General features: G+C 54.0%; 1 protein-coding gene across 1 annotated transcript in view; it reads left to right on the top strand.

Moving 5' to 3' along the window:
* LOC127207931 (obscurin-like) overlaps positions 1-25,396 on the top strand; it is a 115,139-nt gene that overhangs the window by 77,207 nt on the left and 12,536 nt on the right. Inside the window, exons 57-82 of the mRNA XM_051167283.1 lie at positions 3,371-3,643; positions 4,413-4,688; positions 5,262-5,549; positions 5,838-6,125; positions 7,058-7,431; positions 9,547-10,423; positions 11,030-11,308; positions 12,243-12,321; positions 12,599-12,717; positions 12,911-13,108; positions 13,656-13,688; positions 13,849-13,947; positions 14,058-14,276; positions 14,874-14,934; positions 15,267-15,337; positions 16,143-16,265; positions 16,407-16,546; positions 17,194-17,394; positions 17,545-17,627; positions 18,065-18,238; positions 19,054-19,210; positions 19,659-19,775; positions 19,880-20,044; positions 20,221-20,379; positions 20,525-20,702; positions 21,670-21,783. Of these exons, the coding sequence (XP_051023240.1) occupies positions 3,371-3,643; positions 4,413-4,688; positions 5,262-5,549; positions 5,838-6,125; positions 7,058-7,431; positions 9,547-10,423; positions 11,030-11,308; positions 12,243-12,321; positions 12,599-12,717; positions 12,911-13,108; positions 13,656-13,688; positions 13,849-13,947; positions 14,058-14,276; positions 14,874-14,934; positions 15,267-15,337; positions 16,143-16,265; positions 16,407-16,546; positions 17,194-17,394; positions 17,545-17,627; positions 18,065-18,238; positions 19,054-19,210; positions 19,659-19,775; positions 19,880-20,044; positions 20,221-20,379; positions 20,525-20,702; positions 21,670-21,783 (5,145 nt within the window). The remainder of the gene's footprint in view (positions 1-3,370; positions 3,644-4,412; positions 4,689-5,261; positions 5,550-5,837; positions 6,126-7,057; positions 7,432-9,546; positions 10,424-11,029; positions 11,309-12,242; positions 12,322-12,598; positions 12,718-12,910; positions 13,109-13,655; positions 13,689-13,848; positions 13,948-14,057; positions 14,277-14,873; positions 14,935-15,266; positions 15,338-16,142; positions 16,266-16,406; positions 16,547-17,193; positions 17,395-17,544; positions 17,628-18,064; positions 18,239-19,053; positions 19,211-19,658; positions 19,776-19,879; positions 20,045-20,220; positions 20,380-20,524; positions 20,703-21,669; positions 21,784-25,396) is intronic.

Below are 25,396 nucleotides of genomic sequence, written 5' to 3'. Positions count from 1 at the left end.
AGGCTAGCAGAATCTTGGAGGGCATTTAGACAGAGTGCCCCTGTCTGTTTCTACACCCTCAGGAATGGAGAGCCACTTCCTGGGACCAAGTCCCATGCTCTTGGAACAACAGGTCCTGGGGCGCCTCCTTCCTGCTCATACCAGGTTAGAGGAGGCACCAATTGTCAGAAAGAGCCCCAGATGTGGAGTTTATCCTTTGCTCCTTCTGAAAAAGATGCTAGACAGGTGTCGTTGGCCTCCTGTGGATGAAGCCAGCGGTGCCCTGAAGGTGTGCGGGATGCCCATTAGCTCCCATGCTTTTCATGGGATTTTCTGTGCTTTTCTCTTGGATTAGGGTATGCTAACTGGCTGGACTGGATTTCTGGACCTCTGTTCTGGTCTGGGTAGTACCTCATCCCAGAAGATTCCAGGTAGCTCACATCAGTCAGTCTCAAGATTGTTCTAGTAGATCCACCTGAGACCCCAGTTTCAGGGAACAACATTCTCACTGCGTCCCCCCTCTACGTCCTGTACAACACGGGATGCCTGACTAGAGCAGCAGGTTCCCCACACACCAAGCAGTTTTCCAACAGATGCCAACTGGATATGCTTTAACCTGATTCAGTCCTGACAGCATCCAAATTTAGTACAGACCCCATGGATGCCAGACTCAGTCCTGGGAGACCCCTCCACCAGCAGAGTCAGTGGCAAACCTAGCCTTGCTAATTAAGTGGGTGTGAGAGTGAGGCTCGCACTGTCTACCTGGGTTTGACCAGCTTGCTAGGACAGCTGAGAGTCATGGAGCAGTTACTGTCGTCACTGGTTTGTCACACAGGACACCACCCAGCAAGAAAGACTAACGTAGTGTGGTGGGTGGTCCACAGTACCCTTCCTTTCTTTTATGCATCACTCTCCAGCCCCTTGGTACCCAAAATCTTGAAGTCCATAGATTTGTTTACATTTATCTCAAGATTTGTTGCTCTCACTGAGGTTGGTGGGTAGGGCTGGGCATTCGAACCTTCTTGTCACTTGGTCATCCTGGTGACCAGCCCCTCCCTGAGGCTGGCACCTCATTAGCATAGCCTCTGGTGGGATCAGTAGGCATTTGCTATGCATAAGAACATTTGTGACATTCAGAAAGTTCTGTGTTAGAAACTGGGACAGAGAGCAATCTGGCTGTTGGATCACACTCCCACACCAGTGCCCCTGAGGGTGGTCCTCACCCAATAGACCCTAGAGAGCCCCAGCCCAGACTTCCTTCTCGCCCTCTTGCACAGAGGCAGCACTGTGCCTGGTACATGGCTTGCAGAACGTGGACGTCTTCGCGGGGGAGGTGGCCACGTTCTCCTGTGAGGTATCTCGTGCAGGCGGGCCAGAGGCCCGCTGGTGGCTGGATGGCACCCTGCTTCAGAACAGCCCCGAGAGTGCCATCACTGTGCGAGAGGGGACTGTTCACTCCCTCATGCTCTCGGGCCTGGGGGTGGCCGACTCAGGCACCATCACCTTCCGCACAGGGCCCTTGGTCTCCACAGCCAAGTTATTGGTCAAAGGTATTGGCCAGTGGGGACCACCCCACGCTGGTTGCTTCTGCCTTTGCTGCCCCTGCATGCTTCCTGCAGAGTCCTGGGGAATTGAGGAGTGTCATGTACTGACTCCAAGGGCCACGGACTAGGCATCACTCCATGCCAATTGTGCACCCAGGACAGCCCCGTGTCAGAGGGTGGGCTCCCACTCATGTCCTGAGGGGGAACTTTAGTTTCTGTGAACTTCCGCATTGGAAACCGGCCTGCACATGTGCTGTGTGGGACTTGCACATACTGACACTTGTCTACCATCCTACTGGCTAGACATCCCAGCTGGAAAGGCTGGGCTCCTGATGGAGAAACCATTGCTTCTGATTCCGGTTTGCCCCTGTGCACATCTGCTTCTAGCCCTGTGGGTTCCCTTCTTGGGAAGAGTTAGCTGGACGGGGAGGGCAGCAGGCTTCTGGGGACTCCAAACATCTCATTTCTAATCCTTCATCCAGTGCCTTTGCCTAAGGTCTCCTGTCGGCCCTTGTAGAGCCAGATGCAGGATGAACAGCTATTGGTTGAGTAGTATTTCAATGGGGTGTGGGGGTGGGGGATGGGACCCAAGGGTGTCAGCAAGCATCCCTCTACTCTTGGAGGGGGGCAAGATGGGCTGCAGCTTCAGACTGCGAGGATCTATGATCCAGGTGTGTTTAAGATGGGACCTGTGTGTTCACTTTGGGCAAGAGGAGCACAGCCTGGACAGGCAGCCTGACATTGTCATCTACCGTGGCTGGGATGAGGCATGTCTGATACATAGGACTCTTGGGCAGCCATGATGGGTCTTCCTTCCTGGCCACATGCCAGGCCCCTGTTGCTAAGCCGTTGCCCACCAAAGCGCCACGCTTGCAGCTGCTGAAGCCACTAACACGGACAGCAGAAAGGTGGGTGGGCCTTGGTGGCACTGTCCCAGGGGCTGATGCATGTCTGGCATGTTGGCCGACAGATCCCACAGTGGAGGTGGTGAGTGCCATGCAGGACCTGGTGGTGGAGGAGGGTGGCTCGGCTGAGCTCCTCTGCCAGTACTCGAGGCCCGTGCAGGCCGTGTGGAAGATGAACGAGCGGGAGGTGTGCGCAGATGGGCACCGTGTCGTCATAGAGCAGGACTGGACCGTAGCCAGGCTGATCCTCAGGCCAGCCCTGCCTTGTGACAGCGGCATCTATTCTTGTGAGGCCGCAGGCACTCGAGTTGTGGCATTGCTCCAAGTGCAAGGTGAGGCCACCTGGCAGGCCGGCCTGGTATAATCATGGTAGAAAGACAGGCGAGCGATGGCCGCCAGCCTTGCAATGCAGGCGACCTATACACTGGGAATATCTATATGGGTTAGGTACAGTGTTGTGAGCTTGTGGCTTTCATGAGAAAGTGGCCAATATAGGCGGCAAGAGGGGAAATAGGAAGGGTATGGGTTTGGGAGGCCTCCAATGGATACAAACTCAAGGAAGGCATCCTCGGGGTGAGGGACAGGTCCAGAAATGCTTGTTTGGGGACTTGGGGAAAGGGTGTGGCCTACATCTTGAGGCTGGAGGCACCGTTGTGGGGAAGGACACAGCGGGCTAGAGTCTGGGCTTAGGAGGTTCGGATCTGTGAACACCTATGAGGTCTCTCATCTGTGAGGCACAGGATGCCCCTCAGCTATCTGGAGCCCAGTGGAGCTGACATGGAGAGGGTGATGGGCTGAGCGAGCTGAGTGACCACACCTCCCCCAGCGGACTCTGAGTGCCACTGGTGGCCGCTGGGATCCACAGTTTTAGGGGTTCTTGTAAGAGACAGAAGTGAAGGATTACTGGAGATGCAACTCTGCTGAACCCTGTTCCCTCTGCAGCCAAGAACACAGTGGTGCGTGGCCTGGAGAATGTGGATGCACTGGAAGGCGGTGAAGCTCTGTTTGAGTGCCTGCTGTCCCAGCCTGAGGTGGCTGCCCACTCCTGGCTGCTAGACGATGAGCCTGTGCACACCTCAGAAAACGTGGAGGTGGTCTACTTTGAGAACGGGCTACGGCACCTGCTGCTGCTCAAAAACCTGAAGCCACAGGACAGCTGCCGAGTGACCTTCCTGGCAGGGGATGTGGTCACATCTGCATTCCTCACCGTGAGAGGTGCCAAGCCGAGGCAGGGTGTGGCTGGGTCGGTGGGATGAGACTCTCCCATAGGAGGCTGAACTTCGAGCAGAGGTGGTGCAGGAAGGGAAGAATGTGGGGTTCCTCCCACCTCCCAAACTGTGTGGCTAGCTCAGTAGAACTCAGGAGGATGGAGGGATGAGGGTAGATGGGTGGGGTTGGGGGCGCAGGGGCTGAGATGAGAGCCACATGTGGGAGAGTCATTTTCAGAGTGAGATTCTACTGATAGCTGGCAAATGCCACTCTTCAGGGGTGGGGACACCAGTGGGAAGGGTGGTGTCTCTACCCTTCCAACAAAGGCTCTACCTGGCTGGGAGAGTTGGTGGATGTCTCCAGACTCTTCCCCTTAGGTGGCTAGACCTCCTTGGTCTGTAGGGATTTAGAGACACTGGGCTGGGGAATGGGAAAGGAAATGGGGGAGGCAAAAGGAAGTCTCCAAGATATCTTCCCGATGGAACTTTCTGGACATCTTGGAGGACTTTCCCATTAGAGGCCCTTGTAGCTCCCAGAGCAGTGTGAGCAGGGACGGGTGTGTGTGCGTGGACTGTGGGTAAGGGTTGTCGGCCTTCTAGACTTCCCAACATGAGGCTTTCCTAGTCTGGGAGAATCAGGTTAACTCTCAGTATGAGACACCTTCAACTCGCAGTTAGATTGGGGGGTGGCGGTGTTGTAAGGGCCGGGGGCCTTACATTCCTCTTTCAGAGCCTCACCACACTTTGCAAATATTCTTCCATTCTGCTCCCCACAGGCTGGCGCTTGGAGGTCCTAGAGCCCCCACGAGATGCCTCTGTGAAAGCTGGTACGCAGGCCTGCTTCTCTTGCGCACTAAGCGAGGCCGTGCCTGTGGGTGAGGCTACTTGGTACATCAACGGAGCTGCCATCCAACCTGATGATGCTGACTGGACAGTTACCGCAGACGGCAGCCACCATGCCCTGACGCTGAACAACGCCCAGCCCCAACATACAGGAGAGGTCACATTTGCAGCACGTGATGCCGTGGCCTCTGCACACCTCTCTGTGTTGGGTGAGTGGTTGGCAGAGATCCCTTCCCTACAGTTTGGGTCTGGGGCACACCCAACTCCACCTCCCCGCCTCCCTACCTCTACCCCACTTTGACTCAGATGGTGACTGTCCAGAGCTAGATTCTGTGCAGTTCCATTAGATGCTATGAGCCTGAGGATAGTGTCTCCAGGAGCTCCCGCTGCAGGTCTATAAGGGTAACTGGCTAGAGATGCCCGCGCTCATCCCTGAGTGCCCCCTGAGGCCAGAGTCCCTTGAGACTTTCTGTGTTCCCTTCCTCTTCCTCTAGTGCAGATCTAAGCTCAGCTCTTGGGGGAAGGGCCAAGAGAAATGAGGCACTCCAGTCCCAGTGGCTGCCCTTGGTGATGGGTACCAAAATGCACAAATGCCAGCCTATGGAGGCTTCAGCAGCATGCCTTGCTCCCCCAAACAGTCTGTTGCCACTGGGTTGAGGGTCCTGTAGGACTCATAAGGAAATCCACCCCAAAGTGTATGACATATCTATTACTGGACCCCAGCAACTGCTGGAAGCACGTCAGGTCTCAGTGCATGTGCTAATCTACCATCTTCCATGCAGCCCTCCCTGACCCCCCTGAAGATGCTGAGGTGGTGGGCCGTAGTGACCATTCTGTGACCCTATCCTGGGTGGCTCCCATGAGCGATGGTGGCGGTGGGCTATGTGGTTATCGTGTGGAAATGAAGGAGGCATCCACAGGACAGTGGCAGTTGTGCCATGAGTTGGTACCTGGGCCAGAGTGTGTGGTGGATGGCCTGGTCCCTGGGGAGACCTACCGCTTCCGAGTGGCAGCTGTGGGTCCAGCAGGTGCTGGGGAGCCTGTACATCTGCCTCAGATGGTGACGATAGGTGAGTTTCTGCTCTCAGTCCAAGAGAGTGCCCCACTGTGCAAGTTGGAGGGAGGGAGCCCTATAGGGTGGGACAGTGACGCTGGCTGATGTGGCCTATCTTCTGTGGACACTTCTTCAGCAGAGCCAACGGAACGTAAAGTGGCCCAGCCCCCAGCCTCAGCCTTGGCCCCAGCCCCAGCCTCAGTTCCGGTCCCAGCCCCAGCCCCAACCCCAACCCCAGCCCCAGCCCCAACCCCATCTCCAGCCCCAGCCCCAGCCCTAGCCCCAGCCCTAGCCCCAGCCCCAGCCCCAGCCCTAGCCCCAGCCCCAGCCCCAGCCCCAGCCCCAGCCCCAGAGACACGGCAGGCAGTGGTTGGCGAGGATGTGTGCCTGGAGTTGGAAGTGGCAGCTGATGCTGGCGAGGTTGTCTGGCACAAGGGAACAGAGCGCATCGAGCCCAGTGGGCGCTTTGAGGTCATCTCTCAGGGTCAGCGGCAGATGCTGGTGATCAAAGGCTTTAGGATGGAAGACCAAGGGGAGTACCGCTGTGGTCCCACTCGGGGCCTGCCCTCCTCGGCCGCTGCCACTTTTAACGGTGCGTCTGGGCTCTGGAGTTGGGTGCTCTGGGAGTGGGGAACGGTTGGCTTGGCCTTTCTTCTTCATGTGCTCTGGAGACATGGCTGAGCGTCCATGTGATGTGCAGAGAAACCAAGGCTTTGCCAGACGAGGCAGGTCTCATGTGACTGAACTGTGCTATAGGCCAGCCTCCTATCCCCAAATAGGCTTGGTGGCAGATTTCTAAGTCCTGGGACCCCTGCCCAAAAGACGCTACTTCTAACGTGCCCTCCTCAATGTATGCTGCATTCCAAGGCACACTGCACACTGTCTGCACTGTGACCCACACCTATTCTGAGCATCACCCCGAGAAACCCCCTCTGCACTCTTAGCATGCTCCCACTTTGACCACCTTGCTCTTAGTCCTCTCCTGCTCCCCTGTGCCTGAGGTCCTACCCACACCAAGAGTTTCTTGCCCCCCAATGCCTGTGCTCACCCAGTTGTGCTGAGTCCACCCCCTAGCTCAGCTCTCCTGGCCAGAGCCCCTCTGTGTTCTGTGTCCCTCCTCTACCCGCTGCACTCTGAGCCACATGCTGCACTGAGGCCCCCTCCTCCTGCCTTCTGAGCGTGCCCCAGTGTAAGCATATCCTCCCTCTGTAGTGTCCTTGTGAACCTGGGTTCCTGTATCAGCAGTGCTGACCAGGTGGAAATACATCTAATTTTATTTTTGCTGAGCTGTTTTCTGTTCTGGTAGAATTAGTGTGGTCCCCTTGCATGAGGCAGGCTGAGAGGGAGCAAAGAGGAGTGTTGGGGATCTGAGGCTTGGGGCATCTCAGAACAGATAAAGGTGCCTGGTACAAGCAGAGATCCAGAGGACCACAGCCAGGTTGTACGCCATCTGGCAGCCAAGGCCAGCTTGGGGCTGCAGCTCTGTCAGACCTCACCCACTGACTGCTCTGTTGCCCTCCTCAGTGGTCATGACCTCAGGCTCTGAGGATGAGGTCCCCACGCAGCCCAGCCTGCCTCCTGAGGCAGCCCAGGAGGGTGACCTGCACCTGCTCTGGGAGGCCCTTGCCCGGAAGCGCCGCATGAGTCGGGAGCCCACGCTGGACTCCATCAGTGAACTGCCCGAGGAAGACAGCCGTGTGCAGCATCTGCGGCAGGAAGCAGAAGAGACAGCTCCCGACCTCTCTGAGGGCTACTCGACAGCTGACGAGCTAGCACGCACAGGGGAGGCTGACCTCTCACACACCAGCTCTGACGATGAGTCCCGGGCTGGCACCCCTTCCCTAATTACCTACCTCAAGAAGGCTGGGGGTCCTGGGATCTCACCTCTGGCCAGCAAGGTGAGCCTCCTAGTTGGCCAGCAAGGAGAGTGCAGGGAGTTCTATCTCCACCACCCATTTCTGTGCCTACCCTTAATCCTATAACTTATCTATCCATCCACCCATCCATCCATCCATCCATCCATCCATCTCAACACCCACGTTGCTTAATCTTTCCAACTTCACATCCATTATTTCATCTATGAATGTTATTCCTCCATCTATTCTTGCGTCTGTCCATCTGTCCATCTACTCACTATCATTCAATTTGTATATGAGTCTATCTTCTCATCTAAACATCTTCTATTCCTCTGTCCATACTCTGGCCCCTTGTCCATCATCTGCAGTCCATCCACCCATCTGTCCATCACTCCTGCACCGGTTGAGCTATTGGGTCACTTATCCATTAACCTGTCTCCATCCACCTGTCCACTAGTCTACTGTCTGTACCTCATGTATTTATTTCTCAGCTTATCCATTTATCATCCCACCTGTTTGCCCAGTCATCAATCCATCCATCCATCATCCATCTATCCATCATCCATCCATCCATCCATCATCCATCCATCCATCCACCATCCATCCATCCATCATCCATCATCCATCCATCCATCCATCCATCCATCCATCATCCATTCATCTATCCATCATCCATCCATCATCCATCCATCCATCCATCCATCATCCATCCATCCATCATCTATCCATCCATCCATCATCCATCTATCCATCATCCATCCATCCATCCATCATCCATCTATCCATCCATCTATCCATCCATCCATCCATCATCCATCCATCATCCATTCATCTATCCATCATCCATCCATCATCCATCCATCCATCCATCATCCATCATCCATCCATCATCCATCATCCATCCATCCATCATCCATCATCCATTCATCCATCATCCATCCATCCATCATCCATCCATCCATCATCCATCCATCCATCCATCATCCCCATCATCCATCTCCATCCATCCAAGCATCCATCCATCATCCATCCATCATCCAGTCATCCATCCATCATCCATCCATCCATCATCCATCCATCATCCATCCATCCATCATCTATCCATCCATCCATCCATCATCCATCCATCCATCATCCATCCATCCATCATCCATCATCCATCCATCCATCCATCATCCATCCATCCATCCATCATCCATCCATCCATCCATCATCCATCCATCCATCATCCATCCATCCATCCATCATCTATCCATCCATCATTCATACATCCATCATCCATCCATCCATCATCCATTCATCCATCATCCATCCATCCATCCATCCATCATCCATCCATTCATCATTCATCCATCCATCATCCATCCATCCATCCATCCATCATCCATCCATTCATCATCCATCCATCCATCCATCCATCATCCATTCATCCATCAATCATCCATCCATCCATCATCCATCCATCCATCCATCCATCATCCATCCACTCATCATCCATCCATCCATCCATCCATCCATCCATCCATCCTTCCATCCATCCATCATCTATCCATCCATCCATCATCCATCCATCCATCATCCATCCATCCATCCATCCATCATCCATCCATCCATCATCCATCCATCCATCATCTACACCTCCAACATTTCCTTGTCCCTCCCTTCACTCATACCTTTATTCACTATCCCCTATTCACTATTCATTTTCTAGTTATTATATTTTCTCACCTGTTCACTTATTTCTCTGTTGACTCGGGTACTCACCCATCTACCCAACTACCCTTCATGCATCCATCATCATCCATCCCCCCCAACCCGTTCAACCACACAACCGCCTGCCTGTCTATTTGCTCTTGCATTTTGCCTTTTCCAGATGCCCACCCACTCACCTACTAAACAGTCACAACTTTTTTCCTGAAGAGATAGATGAGCCTGGCCTTTCTGATGCTCCCCACAATGCTGTGGGTCCCTATCTGGGACCTCTAGGAAGAGCACTTGCTTTGGGGAGATGTGGGGAGATGTAGTAGCAAGGCTCCAGCAAGCACTTGGGCAGCCACTAAGCTGGAGACAGGTGGCATGCTGGAGTGGTGCTGGGCCTGGAGCGTTCGTGGTCCTCATTTTCCTGTCTTGCTCTGACCTCATATTCTGTGTCCACAGCATGGGGCCCAGGTGGCCATGTCTGTGACGCCACAAAAGCAGCAGGAGGGAGCAGTGCCCGTGTGCCCACTGCCGGGAGACTTGAGCACAGCAGACTTGAATGATCCATCCCTCGACAAGGCAGCTGTGAAGATCCAGGCTGCCTTTAAAGGCTACAAAGTGCGGAAGGAGATGAAACAGCAGGAAGGGCCTGTGTTCTCGAGAACATTTGGGGACACAGAAGCCCAGGTTGGAGATGTGCTGCGGCTGGAGTGTGTGGTGTCCACCAAGGCTGATATGCGGGCTTGCTGGCTGAAAGATGGCATAGAATTAACAGACGGGCGGCACTACCACATAGACCAGCTCAAGGATGGTACCTGCTCACTGCTGGTCACTGGCCTGGGCCCCAGTGACACTGGCCGTTATACCTGTCAGGTGAGCAGCAAGTTTGGCCATGTAAGCCACAGTGCCTGTGTGGTGGTCAGTGGGACAGAGAGTGAGGCTGAGAGCTCCTCCGGGGGTGAGCTGGATGATGCCTTCCGCCGGGCAGCGCGACGCCTGCACCGCCTCTTCCGCACAAAGAGCCCAGCAGAGCTTTCAGAGGAGGAACTCTTCCTCAGCGCTGATGAAGGCCCAGCGGAGCCAGAGGAGCCTGCAGACTGGCAAACATACCGAGAGGACGAAAACTTTGTGTGCATCCGTTTCGAGTCACTTACAGAGGCCCGCCGGGCAGTCACCTGCTTCCGTGACATGTTTGCCACCATGGGCATCGGAGTGGAGATCAGCCTAGGGGAGCAGGGACCCCGGGGAGTGGAGATGCGTATTGGCAAGGTGGCCCCCACTGCTACCCCTGCGGTGCCGCTGGCGAAGGCACCTGGCCTGCATACTTCAGATGCTGGTGAGTCTGTGGGCTGCAGTTGCCTGAACTGGGGGGGCGTGGCCTGAGGTAGGGTAGAAAAGAAGATGAAGGCTGACTGATACAGAACCAGAAGGGAGCACTGGCCGGTTGTCCCCAGCCTATGGGAGAGGCAAAGCCCTCTCTCCTTCACTAACGGTGCATGTTGAAATCCATTCCTTATGGTAGTTTCCACGTCAGATACTGAAAGTAAGACAACTTCAGTGCACACGTGTGTCTCTCCCGGGCCCTGAAGAGGTGATAATGAATGGCCCTCAGTGCTGTGTCCTGAGACTTCTCTCCAATTTGGGGCACCTGGCGTTTAAGGCACCATTAAACTTCCAGCCTGCACATCCTTCTCTGCCCGCCTTTTCCAGTTCTCCACTTCTTTGCCTCATGGTAGTTGAGAACCAAGAGAGAATTCTTAGAGAACAAGGAAGGGAAAGACGCTCAGGGTGTCCAGCTGTGGAGTCAGGGAAATCCCTTATAGGAAAGGCTGCTCTTTCACAGCACCCCCCCACCCCCCGTGGCTACCTGCATGTACCTGGTATCTGGGTATGAAGGGCACCTCAGAGCTGACTCTCTGTACCCTCTACCTGCCTGTGCCAGCCCCAGTGTTCCTGACCGAGCTGCAGAACCAAGAAGTGCAGGACGGATACCCCATGAGCTTCGACTGTGTGGTAACAGGCCAGCCTGTGCCCAGTGTACGCTGGTTCAAGGATGGCAAGTTGCTGGAGGAGGATGACCACTACATGATCAATGAGGACCAGCAGGGTGGTCACCAGCTCATCATCACAGCTGTGGTGCCAGCGGACATGGGTGTCTACCGATGCCTGGCAGAGAACAGCATGGGCGTCTCTTCCACCAAGGCTGAGCTTCGTGTGGAACGTGAGTGCTGGTCAGACCTGGATGTCTCTAGGGTGGCCTGGGTGTGATCTGATCACCTACCAAAGACCCTACCTCCTAATTATTTTTTTCAACATTATTTTGTGTATGTGTGTGTGTGTGTGTGTGTGTGTGTGTATGAGAGAGAGAGAGAGAGAGAGAGAGAGAGAGAGAGAGAGAGAGACAGAGAGAGAGAGAGAGACAGAGACAGAGAGAGACAGAGAGAGAGAGAGAGAGACAGACAGACAGACAGAAAGACAGAGAGACAGAGAGAAAGACAGAGAGACAGAGAGAGACAGACAGAGAGAAAGACAGAGAGAAAAACAGAGAGAGAGACAGAGACACAGAGAGAGAAACAGAGAGAAAGACAGAGACAGAGAGAGACAGAGAGAGAGAGTTTGTGCCATGGCACTTGTATGGTGTTGTTCAGAGGACAACATGTGAGTCAGTTTTCCCCTTCAGCCAGTTGGGTCCCATGTATTGAACTCAGGTCACTAGGCTTGGTGGCAAGCACCTTTACCTGCTGAGCCCAAGATTAACATTTTAACATGTATATTTGTGGACTTTGAGCATTCCATGTGTAACAGCATACCAGTAGAGACATCTAGTCCCTCTTACTATGTCCTGGCCAGAAAGTCCCCAGCTGTTGGATGGTAAGATGGAACCGGAAGGTTCTGCTTGTGCTATTGTAATTCAGGAAGATTGCAAATTGTGTGGCAGCCATAGTTCATTGGGCCAAAGAAACTTGCAGTTAGTTATAGGCTGGAAGTGTGGGCTCAGTCATGAGCTGGGGAAGGGCAGGTACATGAAGCTGTTGCCTTTCTCCATGCTGGGTGCAGGTAGCACCCGTCAAGGCCGCACGGTTAGAGCCTTATAAGGCGGTGCTGGTGCACATGTGGTTTAGACCCTGTCCCAGAGTCACCCTTCTTTCCCTCAGTGACCAGCACAGACTATGACACTGCTGCAGATGCTACTGAGACCTCATCGTACTTCAGCGCCCAGGGATACCTGTCCAGGTGGGGTCTCTCAGAGATGGGAAAGTCCAGTGACTGACTCTCCCAGGGCCTCTGAAGAGGCAACCCTACTGACTGGGGGAGGGGGCTAGGGCATTTGGATTGACAAGCCAAATCTTGGAGACTTCCACCAGGTCCTGGTGTCTCTGTCTCCTCTGTCCCTGAGTTCAGGAAAGGCCAGCAACCCTCCATGTTTGACGTCACACCGGCGGCCTTGTTGCCTGGAACCTTCTTATTTGTTGCTTTATGGGCAATCCCCTTTGTTTGTCCTTCCTGCTAGCCGGGAGCAAGAGGGAACCGAGTCAGATGAGGGGCAGCTTCCCCAGGTGTTGGAGGAGCTGAAAGACCTCCAAGTGGCCCCTGGCACACGCCTGGCCAAGTTCCAGCTCAAGGTGAAAGGTGAGGAGCTGGTGAGGAAGTGGCACTGTCACACTGAGCAGAGGCCAAGCCCTCCCAGCCATAGTTGGGAGGGGGGGGCCTCAGTCAGCAGTGTTTGGGTGGTCATGTGTGTCTCTGAGGTGCCTTTGTTTTGGGTCTCCTGTCATCACTGGGAGATGGCCTAGGGGCTGACCACTTGTCTTTGTGTCCCCAGGATATCCAGCCCCAAAACTGTACTGGTTCAAAGATGGCCAGCCTCTGACCACATCTGCCCACATCCGCATGACTGACAAAAAGACCCTGCACACCCTGGAGATTGTCTCAGTCACCCGAGAGGACAGTGGCCAGTATGCAGCCTACATCAGCAATGCTATGGGTGCTGCCTATTCATCGGCCCGGCTGCTGGTGCGAGGTGGGTGCCCTGAAGGACTAAGCAGAGCGCTGAGCTGCAAGCCCTATCAGACCAGGGGCCAGGGCTCTGCAGTCATTGCTCCAGTGAGCAGAGACTCAAGTGGCCAGAAGTCAGCCCCACAGGGAATGGGTGACCGTGGTGGCCTTGAGGCTTCTGCTTCCTGAACATGGAAGGTGAATTCCAAACTTGTAGCAAAGCTGCCTTGCTATGAGGGACCCAGTGCTTCCTGTGGCCTCTTCTGCCGGAGCTTGAGAGATGCGGCTCCTAAGCCACTGGCTTGTGTACATGCCCACACATTCGGTTGTAGATCGAGGCTACAGCTCTGGGGAGGCTATGGATAACAAGGATGGGCAGCAGTACGTTATCCGTCAGGTCCACGTGGCCTGCAGCCATCCCCCACGCTGAGTGGTGAGTTCCACAGATCTCTGGCTGAAGTTTCAAGAGGTTTAGGTATCTTTGCCGTAGGAATGGGGGCATGTATGAGGCTAGAGGCTAGAGGTCAGAGCACCTTCGAGTGCTGAGAGTCTGATGTGCTCTGCGTTTTCAGGTGCCAGCGAACCGGAAGAGAAGCCAGCATCAGGTGAGATGGCCCCAGATAGGCACAAGAGGGCAGTAGGCTGTGGGCAGGAAGCCAGAATGGATGGACCTGGGGCTGGCTGCCACAGAAATGTGGATAGCCAGTGGGCATAGGTTTTAGGGGATCATGAGGGGATCCCTAGGGGTTGGCTGTGTCATTCCAGATGTGCACGAGCGGCTGGTGCCGCCTCGGATCCTGGAGAAGTTCACGCCCAAGAAAGTGAAGAAGGGCTCCAGCATCACCTTTTCAGTGAAGGTGGAAGGTGAGGAGACTGTCGTGAGGAAGATGACAGCTACCCGCAATGCTCTTCTGTCCTTGGGGAGGGCCCTGCTCCTGTTGTCGGAGATGGACTCCCTGCCCTCTGTCCGTCAGGACACCCGGCTCCCACCGTGCATTGGCTCAAGGAGGAGGCAGAGAAGGGGGTGATGTGGATCGGCCCTGAAACCCCTGGCTACACCATGGCCAGCTCTTCCAAGCAGCACAGCCTGGTCCTGCTGGACGTGGGCCGACAGCACCAGGGCACCTATACATGCATTGCCACCAACGCTGCTGGCCAGGCGCTCTGCTCTGCCAGCCTGCACATCTCCGGCTGTGAGTGAAGGGTCAGGGGGTAGGCAAGAGCATGTGTATGGGGAGGGGCACCAGAGATGCACAGTGCACAGACTCAGGGGCTTCTTGGGGGGTGGTGGTCATGAGACCGATTTCTCTCCCACCTTTCCTTCCCCGCCAGCATCAGGACACCTCTAGAGCTTGTCAGGTCTCAGGGGTACAGGGGAGTTTGGTGTGGGGTTTCAGAGTCTCCAGGGTCCAGCACTCATGTCTGATCTGTATACGGGGCTCCAGGGTGAACTGAGCCCTCTGCTTCAGAGCTTTGCTCAATCCCCTGTGGACTGGCACTTTGAGGGGAGACTCATGTTCTTGGTGTGCTCAGAGCTCAGGGACTAGGGTCCAGGTTCCTGGGGGAGCTCAAGTGCCTCAATTAATAGATATAATTATTAATTATATATTAATATTTTTTTGGAGGGCCCAATAGCGTGTTCCCCGGCTACACTGTAGTTTGAACCAAGGACCTTCTGCTTATAAGGCAGATGTGATAACCACCACACTACGGGGCCCCTAATTATATATTAATAATTAATTAATTACAGCTTCAGGGCTTGTGCTGATGGCTCTCTACTCTCTTAACAGTGGCCAAAGAGGAAGAGCAGGAGAGAGTGAAAGAGGCTCTCATTTCCTCCTTCCTGCAAGGGTGAGTGGAGGCTATCCAAAGGCCCAGGGCCGAGATGACAGAATAGGCCTGGGAGCTGGGAACAGCACAAGTCTGCTGCTGGTGGAGACCACCCTGTCCTACAGTATAGACCAGCTGTGGCTTGCACAGCCTGTGTGCGTGGGACCATTCCTTCCCCTTCCACACGCCATAGTTTCACCAGTGTAGAATGAGGGCTTCTCAGGATCCTTCTAGTGTGAAGATGATGACTGGTGCCCTAGGCCGTTGCCTTCACACCCTCCTCCTATCAGGAGCTTCTGCCCAGGGGTGGAAGCTCCTACCTCAGGCCTCTCAAAATGCACCTGTCTCCACAGGACAAGCCAAGCTATTTCAGCCCAGATGTCGGAATCTGCAGGTTTTGCTGATCTTGTTGGGCAAAAGAAAGGTACAGGCAGGATGGGCATGCCCTGCACCCTGAGCCCTCCCTCCTCCCCTGGCTCCCTAACGCCTCTCGAGCCAGACTGTGTGAAAAGGAAGCTGCCTGGTAATGGCTCTGGGTCAGGGGTCTCCACACTCCTGTGGGCTGTGGGTCGGTTGGAGCCAGAGCCATTTATGACCTCAGTGGATCTGGGAGCCTGTGAGATCCCCAAGGGAAGCCTAGCCTAGATGGCCGAGCTCACACTCAGTGGGCTGTAGAGGCTGGCAAGCCAGGCATCAGGAGCAGAGATGACATGTGCCATATCCCAGGTCCTCCACAGCCTGGTAACCGAGGTCCGACCCCTATGCAGCTTTATTCTCTTTTTCACCTGTGGTCATGCTGGCCACCTGCTGCCAGGGTGTCTACTGTCCACAAGCTACCTGCTGTTCAGCTGTGCCTGCTGCTCCCCCCTAATCAGAGCCTGGATCCTGGCTGTCCTGTCCACTCCCCAGTTGTCTGTTGTCCTTTGACTGCCCAGTGGGTGCCCTGTTGATCCTTAGTCAACCTGCGTCCAGAAATGCTTTCTCACGTACTTGGCCCCATTGGCTACATCTTGGCTCGGACCACAGCTAACCTTCTGTGACTTCACATGACCAGATTTGCCACCCCTGCCCTAGAGGTAGCTCTCCTTGTCAGACCTCAGCACTATTAGGAAGCCTGGCCTCACGTGCCTGGCATCCCTCGGCCAAAAATAGACCTGCAGTGTAGGGGATACTCAGAAGACAACTCGGGGAGGATGGTTCATTGAGGGTCACTTTTGTCGTCACTCCAGGGGAGTCCCTGGTGGCTGAGGAGGCCCATGGTCACCTGTCTCTCGCTGAGGTGGGCACAGAAGAGTTCCTGCAGAAACTCACCTCGCAGATCACTGAGATGGTATCGGCCAAGATCTCTCAGGGTGAGGTGCTAGTGTGTGTCCCAAGGGGGGTGGGGGTGGGGCCGAATGCCGGTGAGCAAGGACAGAGGCTCTCCTGCCTCTGAGAACTGGAAACTGTCTGGAGGTTGCGGGTGGGGCATCATGACCCTTGTGCCCATCCAGCCAAGCTCCAGGTGCCTGGAGGTGACAGCGATGAGGAGTCCAAGACGCCATCTGCTTCTCCTCGGCATGGCCGGTCACGCCCTTCCTCCAGTGTTCAAGAGTCCTCTTCAGAGTCAGAGGATGGGGACTCCCGTGGTGAGGTAGGCGAGGGAGGACCTTTGGGGAGCATAACGTGGAGGGGGCTCCCGGAGAGAAGATATACAGATAAAGAGGTACTGGGAGAATCTCAGGGAGGTGTCCGGAAGTGAGTTCACTACGGGCCGTCTGGAGGTGAGCTCCTGGCTTGAGGGAAGCAGTGCATGCCTTCTGTTCCCAGGACACACTGGGGCCAGGTCCATTCCCCCCGGAATTCCTGGTGCTTCTTCCGAGTCCTCCTCCCGCCTCCTTTTCACCTACCCTTCTCCCTTTCCTCCTCTCTCCCTCCCTCTCCCTCTGGTGTAGCAGGGCCCCTGTTAGATTCCAGGTGGCAGGGGGTGAGATGTGAAGATAATATATAGGTAGTCCCAACTAGAGGCCCGAGGCTGGGTGTTTTCTTTAATGGGGAAACCAAGAGAAAATATCCCTGCCATTTGTGTGGGATTGGGAACCAGTACGTGCACTAAACACCTCGCAAGGTTCCTGTCCTGTGGCCAGGGGCTTGGATGATGCCTTCCTGGGTCTCCCGAGTCAACGTCTTCCCCGGGGCTTTGGGAAGCTTCTCGCCTTCTCTGGTGGCTTCTGGGGTTCCTGACAGGCCTGGCTGGCAACTCTGTGCCTGGCAACTCATTTCCTTTCCCTACCCGATCAGATCTTTGACATCTATGTGGTCACAGCTGACTATCTGCCCCTGGGGGCTGAGCAGGATGCCATCATTCTGAGAGAAGGCCAGTATGTGGAGGTCCTCGATTCAGCCCATCCCTTGCGTTGGCTCGTGCGCACCAAGCCCACCAAATCCAGCCCTTCCAGGCAGGGCTGGGTTTCGCCTGCCTACCTGGACAAGAGGCTCAAGGTACTTGGCTGGGGGAACTCAGGGGAGAGAGGCTTCGGGGTCACTAGCCTAGAGGATTCTGGCATTTGTTGTCCCCATTTGGAGGATAGGAGCCCTCTGGGGCGGAGCCAGAGCTCGGACTGCCTCTCACAGATGCCTGTTTCTCGCCAGCTGTCTCCTGAGTGGGGACCCACCGAGGCCCCTGAGTTTCCTGGGGAGGCTGTGTCGGAAGATGAGTACAAGACGAGGCTGAGGTGAGTTTCTCGTAGAGCTTTCTTTCCCTGGCTGGCTCACAGCTCATGGAGGCCTGGTGTGTGCCCTCTTTCAGGGTCCAAATGGAGTTCTGGCTTGCCACTGTTATGAGGGCCTGTGAACACCTATTCTGTAGCAGGGAAGGGTAGAGAACAGAGCGGGCACCAGTCTGATGCTGATTCCTGTGGCGTCCTCTCATGGGCTATGCCACATTACTCCTCTGGTGGGAGGGCAGTCAAGTGGAGACTGGTTCCTCTCAGGTGCCCTTCATCCCTTCTCTGAGAGTTGACAATGGGCTTCAGGTAGCAAGAAGTGCCTGAATTTAGAAGTTGAAGGAATGGGGGCTGTGAGTCCTGTCACGATGCTGTTCCCAGGGCCTTGGAGGGGGCAGGAGCCTGCGGCCGCTGGAGCCACTAAGTCTAATGGCTTCTTCTGCCAGCTCTGTCATCCAGGAGTTGCTGAGTTCAGAGCAGGCATTTGTGGGTGAGCTGCAGTTCTTGGAGAGCCACCACATGAAACACCTGGACCGATCTCCCCGAGTACCCACAGCTGTGGCCAGCCAGAAGACAGTCATCTTTCGTAATGTGCAGGACATCAGCCATTTCCACAGCAGGTAGGAGGGTAGGGCCGCGTGCACTCACACGTGTGAATGGGCACACAGCCCCGACTTGCAAGCTAGGCCTCATGGAGGGTGGGCAGGAACTGAGAAAGAGGGTAGGCTGTGCTAGTGTGTCACAAGGCAGGACTTCCCTTACTGTTTATCTGGGTTATGGAGGGTAAAGCCTGCAGCATGCCTGCTTCTGGCTAGTGTGTGCATAGCCTATATGCACATAGAATCTCGTGTGCAGGCATACACATGCATGTTCATGCCCATGTGCTTGATGTGTGTGTGTACACACTTGCACACACATGCACACACTTGTACTTATGTATCTGCTCATGGATATACATAACATTTCACACCCTGTACTTGTGTATACCTCACAACATACATTACCAACATGTGCACACATATGCAGGTTTCTATACATGTGCACTGTCACATAGCCATACAAGTATACCTGAGCATGTACATGTACACACCAAGGTGAGTGTACACCACAAATGTGCATACTGTATTGCACATATACAATGTCTGAACATGTATGTGTTCACATATGAGCTTGTTAGTGTGCATATGCATGTATGTGTTTAGAAAACCTGCATATGTATGTACCCACGTATGAATGCTTTTGTACACACGCACATATATGTCTGTACTCATGCCTGGGCAGATGGGCACACAGCCATGCACTTCTGGCACAAGCGACTTAATATACTTTCCACTACAGGGCTCAGGCCGTGATTAGGATCCTGGGCTTCCTCTAGAGGAGAGGGTCTGGAGCTGGTTGATGGAGGGAGGTGCTGACACTGTCCCCTTTGTGGCAGCTTCTTGAAGGAGCTGCAGTGCTGTGACACCGATGACGACGTGGCCATGTGCTTTCTCAAGAACCAGGAGGCCTTTGAGAAACACCTTGAGTTCCTGGTGGGCCGAGTGCAGGCTGAGTCAGTGGTTGTCAGCACCCCAGTCCAGGAGTTCTACAAGGTGCCTCCTGCCCGCCAAGCCTACCCACCCTGCTTGCCCCTCCCAGGCCCCAGTTCATGTCCAAATTGCTGTTTAAGTTGTAGCTCCGCTGGTCTATGTGGCCAGACCAAGTCCATCTTCCTCAACCCACATCACTGCATACCCCCACCGCCTACTTGTGTGGGAAAAGCAATAGGGGTACCCACATCTCCGTATTCCTCAATTGTTACATAAGCTGCCCAAGGCCTTTGCCACCACCAGTGAGATGGTGACCCAGTCTCACTTGCTACAGGCTTGTGTGCATCAACACCTTTGGTGTCATCCTGTGGCTCTCAGGGGGCATAGCCATGACTGGGTGGTTCGGGGTTGGGCCTGTGACACCCCTGAAGCCTAGCCTCCAGATCAAAGTGACCCTAGCCACAAAGAGACCACGCATTCATGCACAAAACCAGTCTTATGGTTCCTACAGAAATATGCAGAAGAGACCCTGTCGGCAAAGGACCCCACACAGCCACCCCCACCTCCACTTCAGCACTACCTGGAGCAGCCAGTGGAGCGAGTGCAGAAATACCAGGGCTTGCTGAAGGTGACATACTGCAGCCTCCCCTTCACAGGCTGCACCTGTTGGGGGAGAGGGGATTCCCCTGGTTCAGAGCATGCTGGGTCTATGACTCTTGCCTTTCACCCCAGGAACTAATCCGCAACAAGGCCCGCAACCGGCAGAACTGCGCGCTGCTGGAGCAAGCCTATGCTGTGGTGTCTGCCCTGCCTCAACGTGCTGAGAACAAGCTGCATGTGTCTCTCATGGAGAACTACCCAGGAACCCTGGAGGCTCTGGGAGAACCTATCCGCCAGGTGGGCTGCGGGGTACCTGGAGGGGAGGAGGGCACTATGTGAGGCTTTTGGATGTGGGAGATTGTAGACCATTGCATGATGTTGGTGGGGAGCTGGATACGTGGCTGTCGGTGGGGCTGCATCCACGGGGGGGGGGGGGAGGCGCGGCCAACCAGAGCCCCGTTTCACACCTCCAGGGCCACTTCATAGTGTGGGAAGGAGCTCCAGGGGCTCGGATGCCTTGGAAGGGCCACAACCGGCATGTCTTCCTCTTCCGAAACCACCTGGTGATCTGCAAGCCCCGGAGAGACTCTCGGACCGACACCTTCAGCTACGTGTTCCGGAACATGATGAAGGTCTGTGTGTGCAGGGGCCGCCGAGGACAAGGGGATGCGCAGCGTGGCTGGGAGGCCTGTCTGCCTCTTGGGCTGTTCCAGGGTAGCCTAAGTGCATCCCTCCTGGGTCCTGCATCATCTGAGGGTGGTCACACTTTCCCTACAGCTGAGTAGCATCGACCTCAATGACCAGGTAGAGGGGGATGACCGCGCCTTTGAGGTGTGGCATGAGCGCGAGGATTCTGTGCGCAAGTACCTGCTCCAGGCGCGGACAGTCATCATCAAAAACTCATGGGTGAAAGAGATCTGTGGCATCCAGCAGCGTCTTGCGCAGCCTGTATGGCGTGAGTATTCTTTAGTGGGTCACAGTGGTGAATACAGGCTGGGGACATGACCCCTTTACCTTAGTTGTCCAGCTGGGCTGTACCCTGGCTGTTGGGACCCTGAGTCTCAGGTAGTTGGGTGGCACTCCCTTGGCCCTTGCCTACTGGGTGTGATGGGGTGAGTTGCTTTGGGGGGGCAGAGGGCTCCACTCTCTCCTCTGTCAGCTCCGGGTGGGGTATAATATTTGCACCCTCACAGTGAAATCCAGGCAGCGTATCAGGTTATCCTTGATCAGGGAGAGGACACTTTGGGGGCATGGTAGGAAGATCCCACATAGAGACCCCATCTCAGGACATCCATCTAATTTCTGCAAGAAGTGGGGGAAACTTGTGCCCTGGACCAGCCAGAACAGAATTGCCCAAACCATATTTAGTTTTTAAAGAATTAATTGATTAACTTTTAGTAGTGCATTCATGTGTGTGCACATGTATGTAGACATGTGTGTGTTGGTATGTGGGCCTGTTTACATATGCTGGAGCCAGAGGAGGACCTCACAGGTGTCCTGCTCAATCACCCACTCTGTGCCTTATTTCTTTGAGACAGACTTTCTCACGGAATCTGGAGCTTATGTTTTTGGGGGGAGGCTGGCTGGCCAGTGAGCTCCAGATATCTGCCTGTCTCTGTCTCTACAATGCTAGGGATGCAGGCACATGAGGCTATGACCTCATGCGGATGATGGAGATTCAAACTCAGGTCTCATGCTTGTATAGCAAGTGCTTTACCTACTGAGGACTCTCCCCAAACTCATTTGTTTTTACCATGGTCCCCATCTCTTCCCACTGAGCGTCCAACTTGCCTCACTCACCTTTGATTCTGGGACCCCAGATGGGGTATTTGATGGGGTAACCTGCCAGGGTATATGCTATTAAGACTGTAGGCCTGACTTGCTACACACATAACATTGGGGGTCCCCTTGCATACCCGCAGGTCCCCCTGATTTTGAAGAGGAACTAGCTGACTGCACAGCCGAGCTGGGTGAAACGGTCAAGCTGGCATGCCGAGTGACTGGAACACCTAAGCCTATTGTTAGCTGGTACAAAGGTAGGCCTCAGGGATGAGGGTTTCCAGCCTTACTGTGGGATGCTGGCTCTGCAGCAGGGATGCATCTCAGCAGAGTATGGGGTCTGGCCAATGTTACATGAGGCCTGAGAGGCAGGAGACAGGAGGACCAGGTCAAGAAGAGGATGATGATGTTGGGTAGGGGAACAGGTGATGGACAAATAAATAAGCCTAAAGCCAGATAGTGTTGTGGCTACCCAGAGGACTAGTGTCGTGGGAAAGTGACAAGAATCAGGACAGCCCTCTGAGACGATAGGTCTGAAAACGTCTGCATGAGTGAAAGGCAGACATGAGGTCCTGAGTAAAGCAAAAACATGACACCGAGAAGCAGCTCTGGACAACATGTCACATGTCACAGCACATGTCATATGAGGAAGTGGAGCTGTAAGGATGAAGGGGGCTTCAGACAGTGTTGGGATTATCAGTGCAAATGCGCATGCCTCACCCAGCTGTGATAGGCAGAGCTGCAAAGGTCAGAGTCTCCAACTGATCTCGACACTGACACCACCTCCAAGTTGAGTCCCTAAACCCTTTATTCCTGCCACCATCTGTGCTTCTCTGATGCCAATTTCAGAGCTCTCCAAGAGCACCCACAATTCTGTTGCCAACTGTGAGAATCCCCAGAGTCCCTCATTTCCAGTTTACTCACTCCATGGACTCACTGGAGTTCAACAGGGATGTTCCAGTCAGGGTTGTCTTTTACTGCAAGAGAAGGGGCCAGACTGAAGGCAGCTGGATCGAGCCCATGTGTCCTCATGTGTGTTCTTTCATGTATCCCTCCCAGTGGAGTCCAGTGGTCAGCATCCTTGTCTCCAGCATCAGTGTGTGATACAGAGAGGAACAGATTATTGGTAGCAAGGAAGATCATCCGAGCCTTCCAGTCCATGGAATTAACTGGGTCTGGGTCAGTGGCCATGCCTGACTTCTCACATGGCCAACCTCAGTCTGAAGTCACATTGACACTGCCAGAGTCCAGAGTGCCCACCACAGGCACTATTGATGTGAGGTGTCTGTGTGGCCTAGAGCTCGTACCATGAACTCGTCGTTGGCATTGGCGGGTTCTCTAACTTCCAGAGTCTGGAGAGATGGGGAACAGTGAGCAGCTTGAGAGAGAGAGAGAGGGGCCCTCACAAGGATGAGGGCAGATGGCCATCTTGACAGTGATTGGTCCTGAGACTGAAAATGTGCCTCTGTGCCTACCCACTCACCTGTGGAAGACCCCATCACAGATCATACCTTGCACATACTTGTATGCGCATGGCACACGTATGTAACATGGACATTATACCAGTGCATACTGAAACATGCCACATGCATGAATTCAACACACAAGTATACACTAAATACACATACTTGTATGGATACACACGAGCTTGTGTACAGATACATACATATGCATGTGCATGCATATGTAGACTACATAAGTATATTCAAAGACAGTACTTATACATACCAAATACACTACAGACACAGGCATAGAGGCCTACTAATATGTATGTACAGATACATGCTCCACACAACTACATATGCACACAAACATAAACACTGCAAATGTATACGTTTACAGACATGACACACATATTGAGATGCAGGCATACATAGACATAAATCCCAAAGCCATTTTGGCTCCTGTGATGCAGCAGGCAGGAGCATCCTGCATCATGTCTAGTTCTCATTGGGCGGCAAGAGTAGAGGAACACATGTCCAGCTCCTGGTGGTGACCTGAGAAAGCTGCCCTGGGTGTCATCGCGTCCCAACAGTGGTTCTCAACCTGTGGGTCGCGACCCCTTTAAGAGTCACATATCAGATATCCCGCCTATCTGGATATTTACACTATGACTCATGACAGTAGCAATTACAGTTTTGAAGTAGCAATGAAAATAAGTTTATGGTTGAGGTGTCACCACAGCATGAGGAGCTGTATTAAGGGGTCAGAAAAATTAGGAAGATTGAGAACCACTGCTGTAGAGCAAGGCTCCAGGAAAGATTCACTTGTGACCACTGCTCCCGGGGCTGAAGGTTTCTTTCACAGTCTTCTCCCTCTAGCTGCACAGAACCTGTCCCGTTACTTAGCCATGCCTTCCATACATCCAGAAGTCAGATGTAGGAAGACAAACACCTTTTCTCTTTGAAGATTTATTCTTATCTATGTGCGTGCCACATGTGTCAGCATGTCCACGGAGGCCAGGAGAGAGCGGTAGACCCCATGGAGCTTGAGTTATAGGTGTTTGTGAACCACTTGATGTGGCTTCTGGGAACCAAACTCTCATCCTTTGTGCTGGGAACTGAACTCTGGTCCTCTCTTGAAACCCCTGAGCCACCTTTCCATCCCCCACAGCCACGTTTTTAATTGGTCTGTTTTGTTTTCTTGATATTTAGTGACAAACACCTTTTCATAACAATAAGGCCTTAGGTGGGTTTGAACCCCTGGTGCCCCATCTCTCTTGGCTGGGTTGTTACCAGGGAACTGAAGTCCTGGGCCAGCTCTGTCTTTTCTTCCTGGTTATTATCCCACTAAGGAACCTGGAGAAGAGGCAGTCTTTGTTGAGGCGAGCTCGGGGTGGGGAGAGTCACTTTCAGTGACTCAGAAACCTTAAAGTTGCATGCGCCAGAGGAGATAAGAGGCAGTCAGGGCTTCAAGTGGCTGTTGTGAATGGTCATCAAGATGGCAAGAGGGCCACGTGACACCATGTGGCACCACGTGGCACCATGTGGCACCACGTGGCACCACATGGCACCACGTGGCTCATGTTGGCCACATGCATTGACCACAAGCAGTATGTTAAGACGAATGGCTGGTTTCATGGGACCATCTGCCAGGTTGGAGGTGTGGGTACCCCATGCACTGCATCCGTGTCCTCTGTAGACTTGAGACCATCTCTCAATAGCTTTCTGTCTACCGTGTAGCATAGTTTTGTGTCTGTCTAGCTGTGGGTGGGGCCCAGTGACGTGGTGTTGTGGTGGCTCCATACAAGAGTGCTGGTAGTCTGATGAGGTGTCCTCAATGTATCAGACGTTCATCTTTGTGGCCCCAAAGGGGGTCTCCTTTAGCTTGCCACTCCACTTGTTTACGTGGCAAAGCAACAGCCTTCGCTAAGCAGAGCAGAGTGAGACTGAGCTGTAAGAATGGCTTTGATCTCTGCCCACCAAGTACAGAATGGCACCTCTGCCCAGCTCTGGGTGCTGCCGGCTTTCTTCTTATCTGGACAATGAATGACTCATGGGGACAGACCCTCAGGGGAGCATTGCAGTTTGGCATTAGGGTAGAAGGAGGGCAGAGCAAGCACCCCGTTCTGGGAGGGGAGCTGCGTGTTCATGTGAAGCTGGGAAGTGAGCTCTTTCCATTTGGTGTGTGTGGCTGGATGGGCACTGCTCACCATACCTGCCATGGAGTCCAAACTGGCTCATCATAGAATGGACACAGGACACCACTGAACTGAATGTCTGGCTCCCATCAGAGCCCGACAACATGCAAAGAGTTGATTTTCGAAAGCGATGTGCCTAGCAGCCGTGTTGAAAAGATCCAAACCCCAAGCCATGCCTCCCATGCCAGACACTTCAGTTGGCAGAGGGATGAGTCTCAGAAGCTTAAAGT

The sequence above is a fragment of the Acomys russatus genome, chromosome 25, assembly GCF_903995435.1.
Source record: "Acomys russatus chromosome 25, mAcoRus1.1, whole genome shotgun sequence".
Lineage (NCBI taxonomy): Eukaryota > Metazoa > Chordata > Mammalia > Rodentia > Muridae > Acomys > Acomys russatus.
This window is presented reverse-complemented; position numbering and strand designations above follow the sequence as displayed.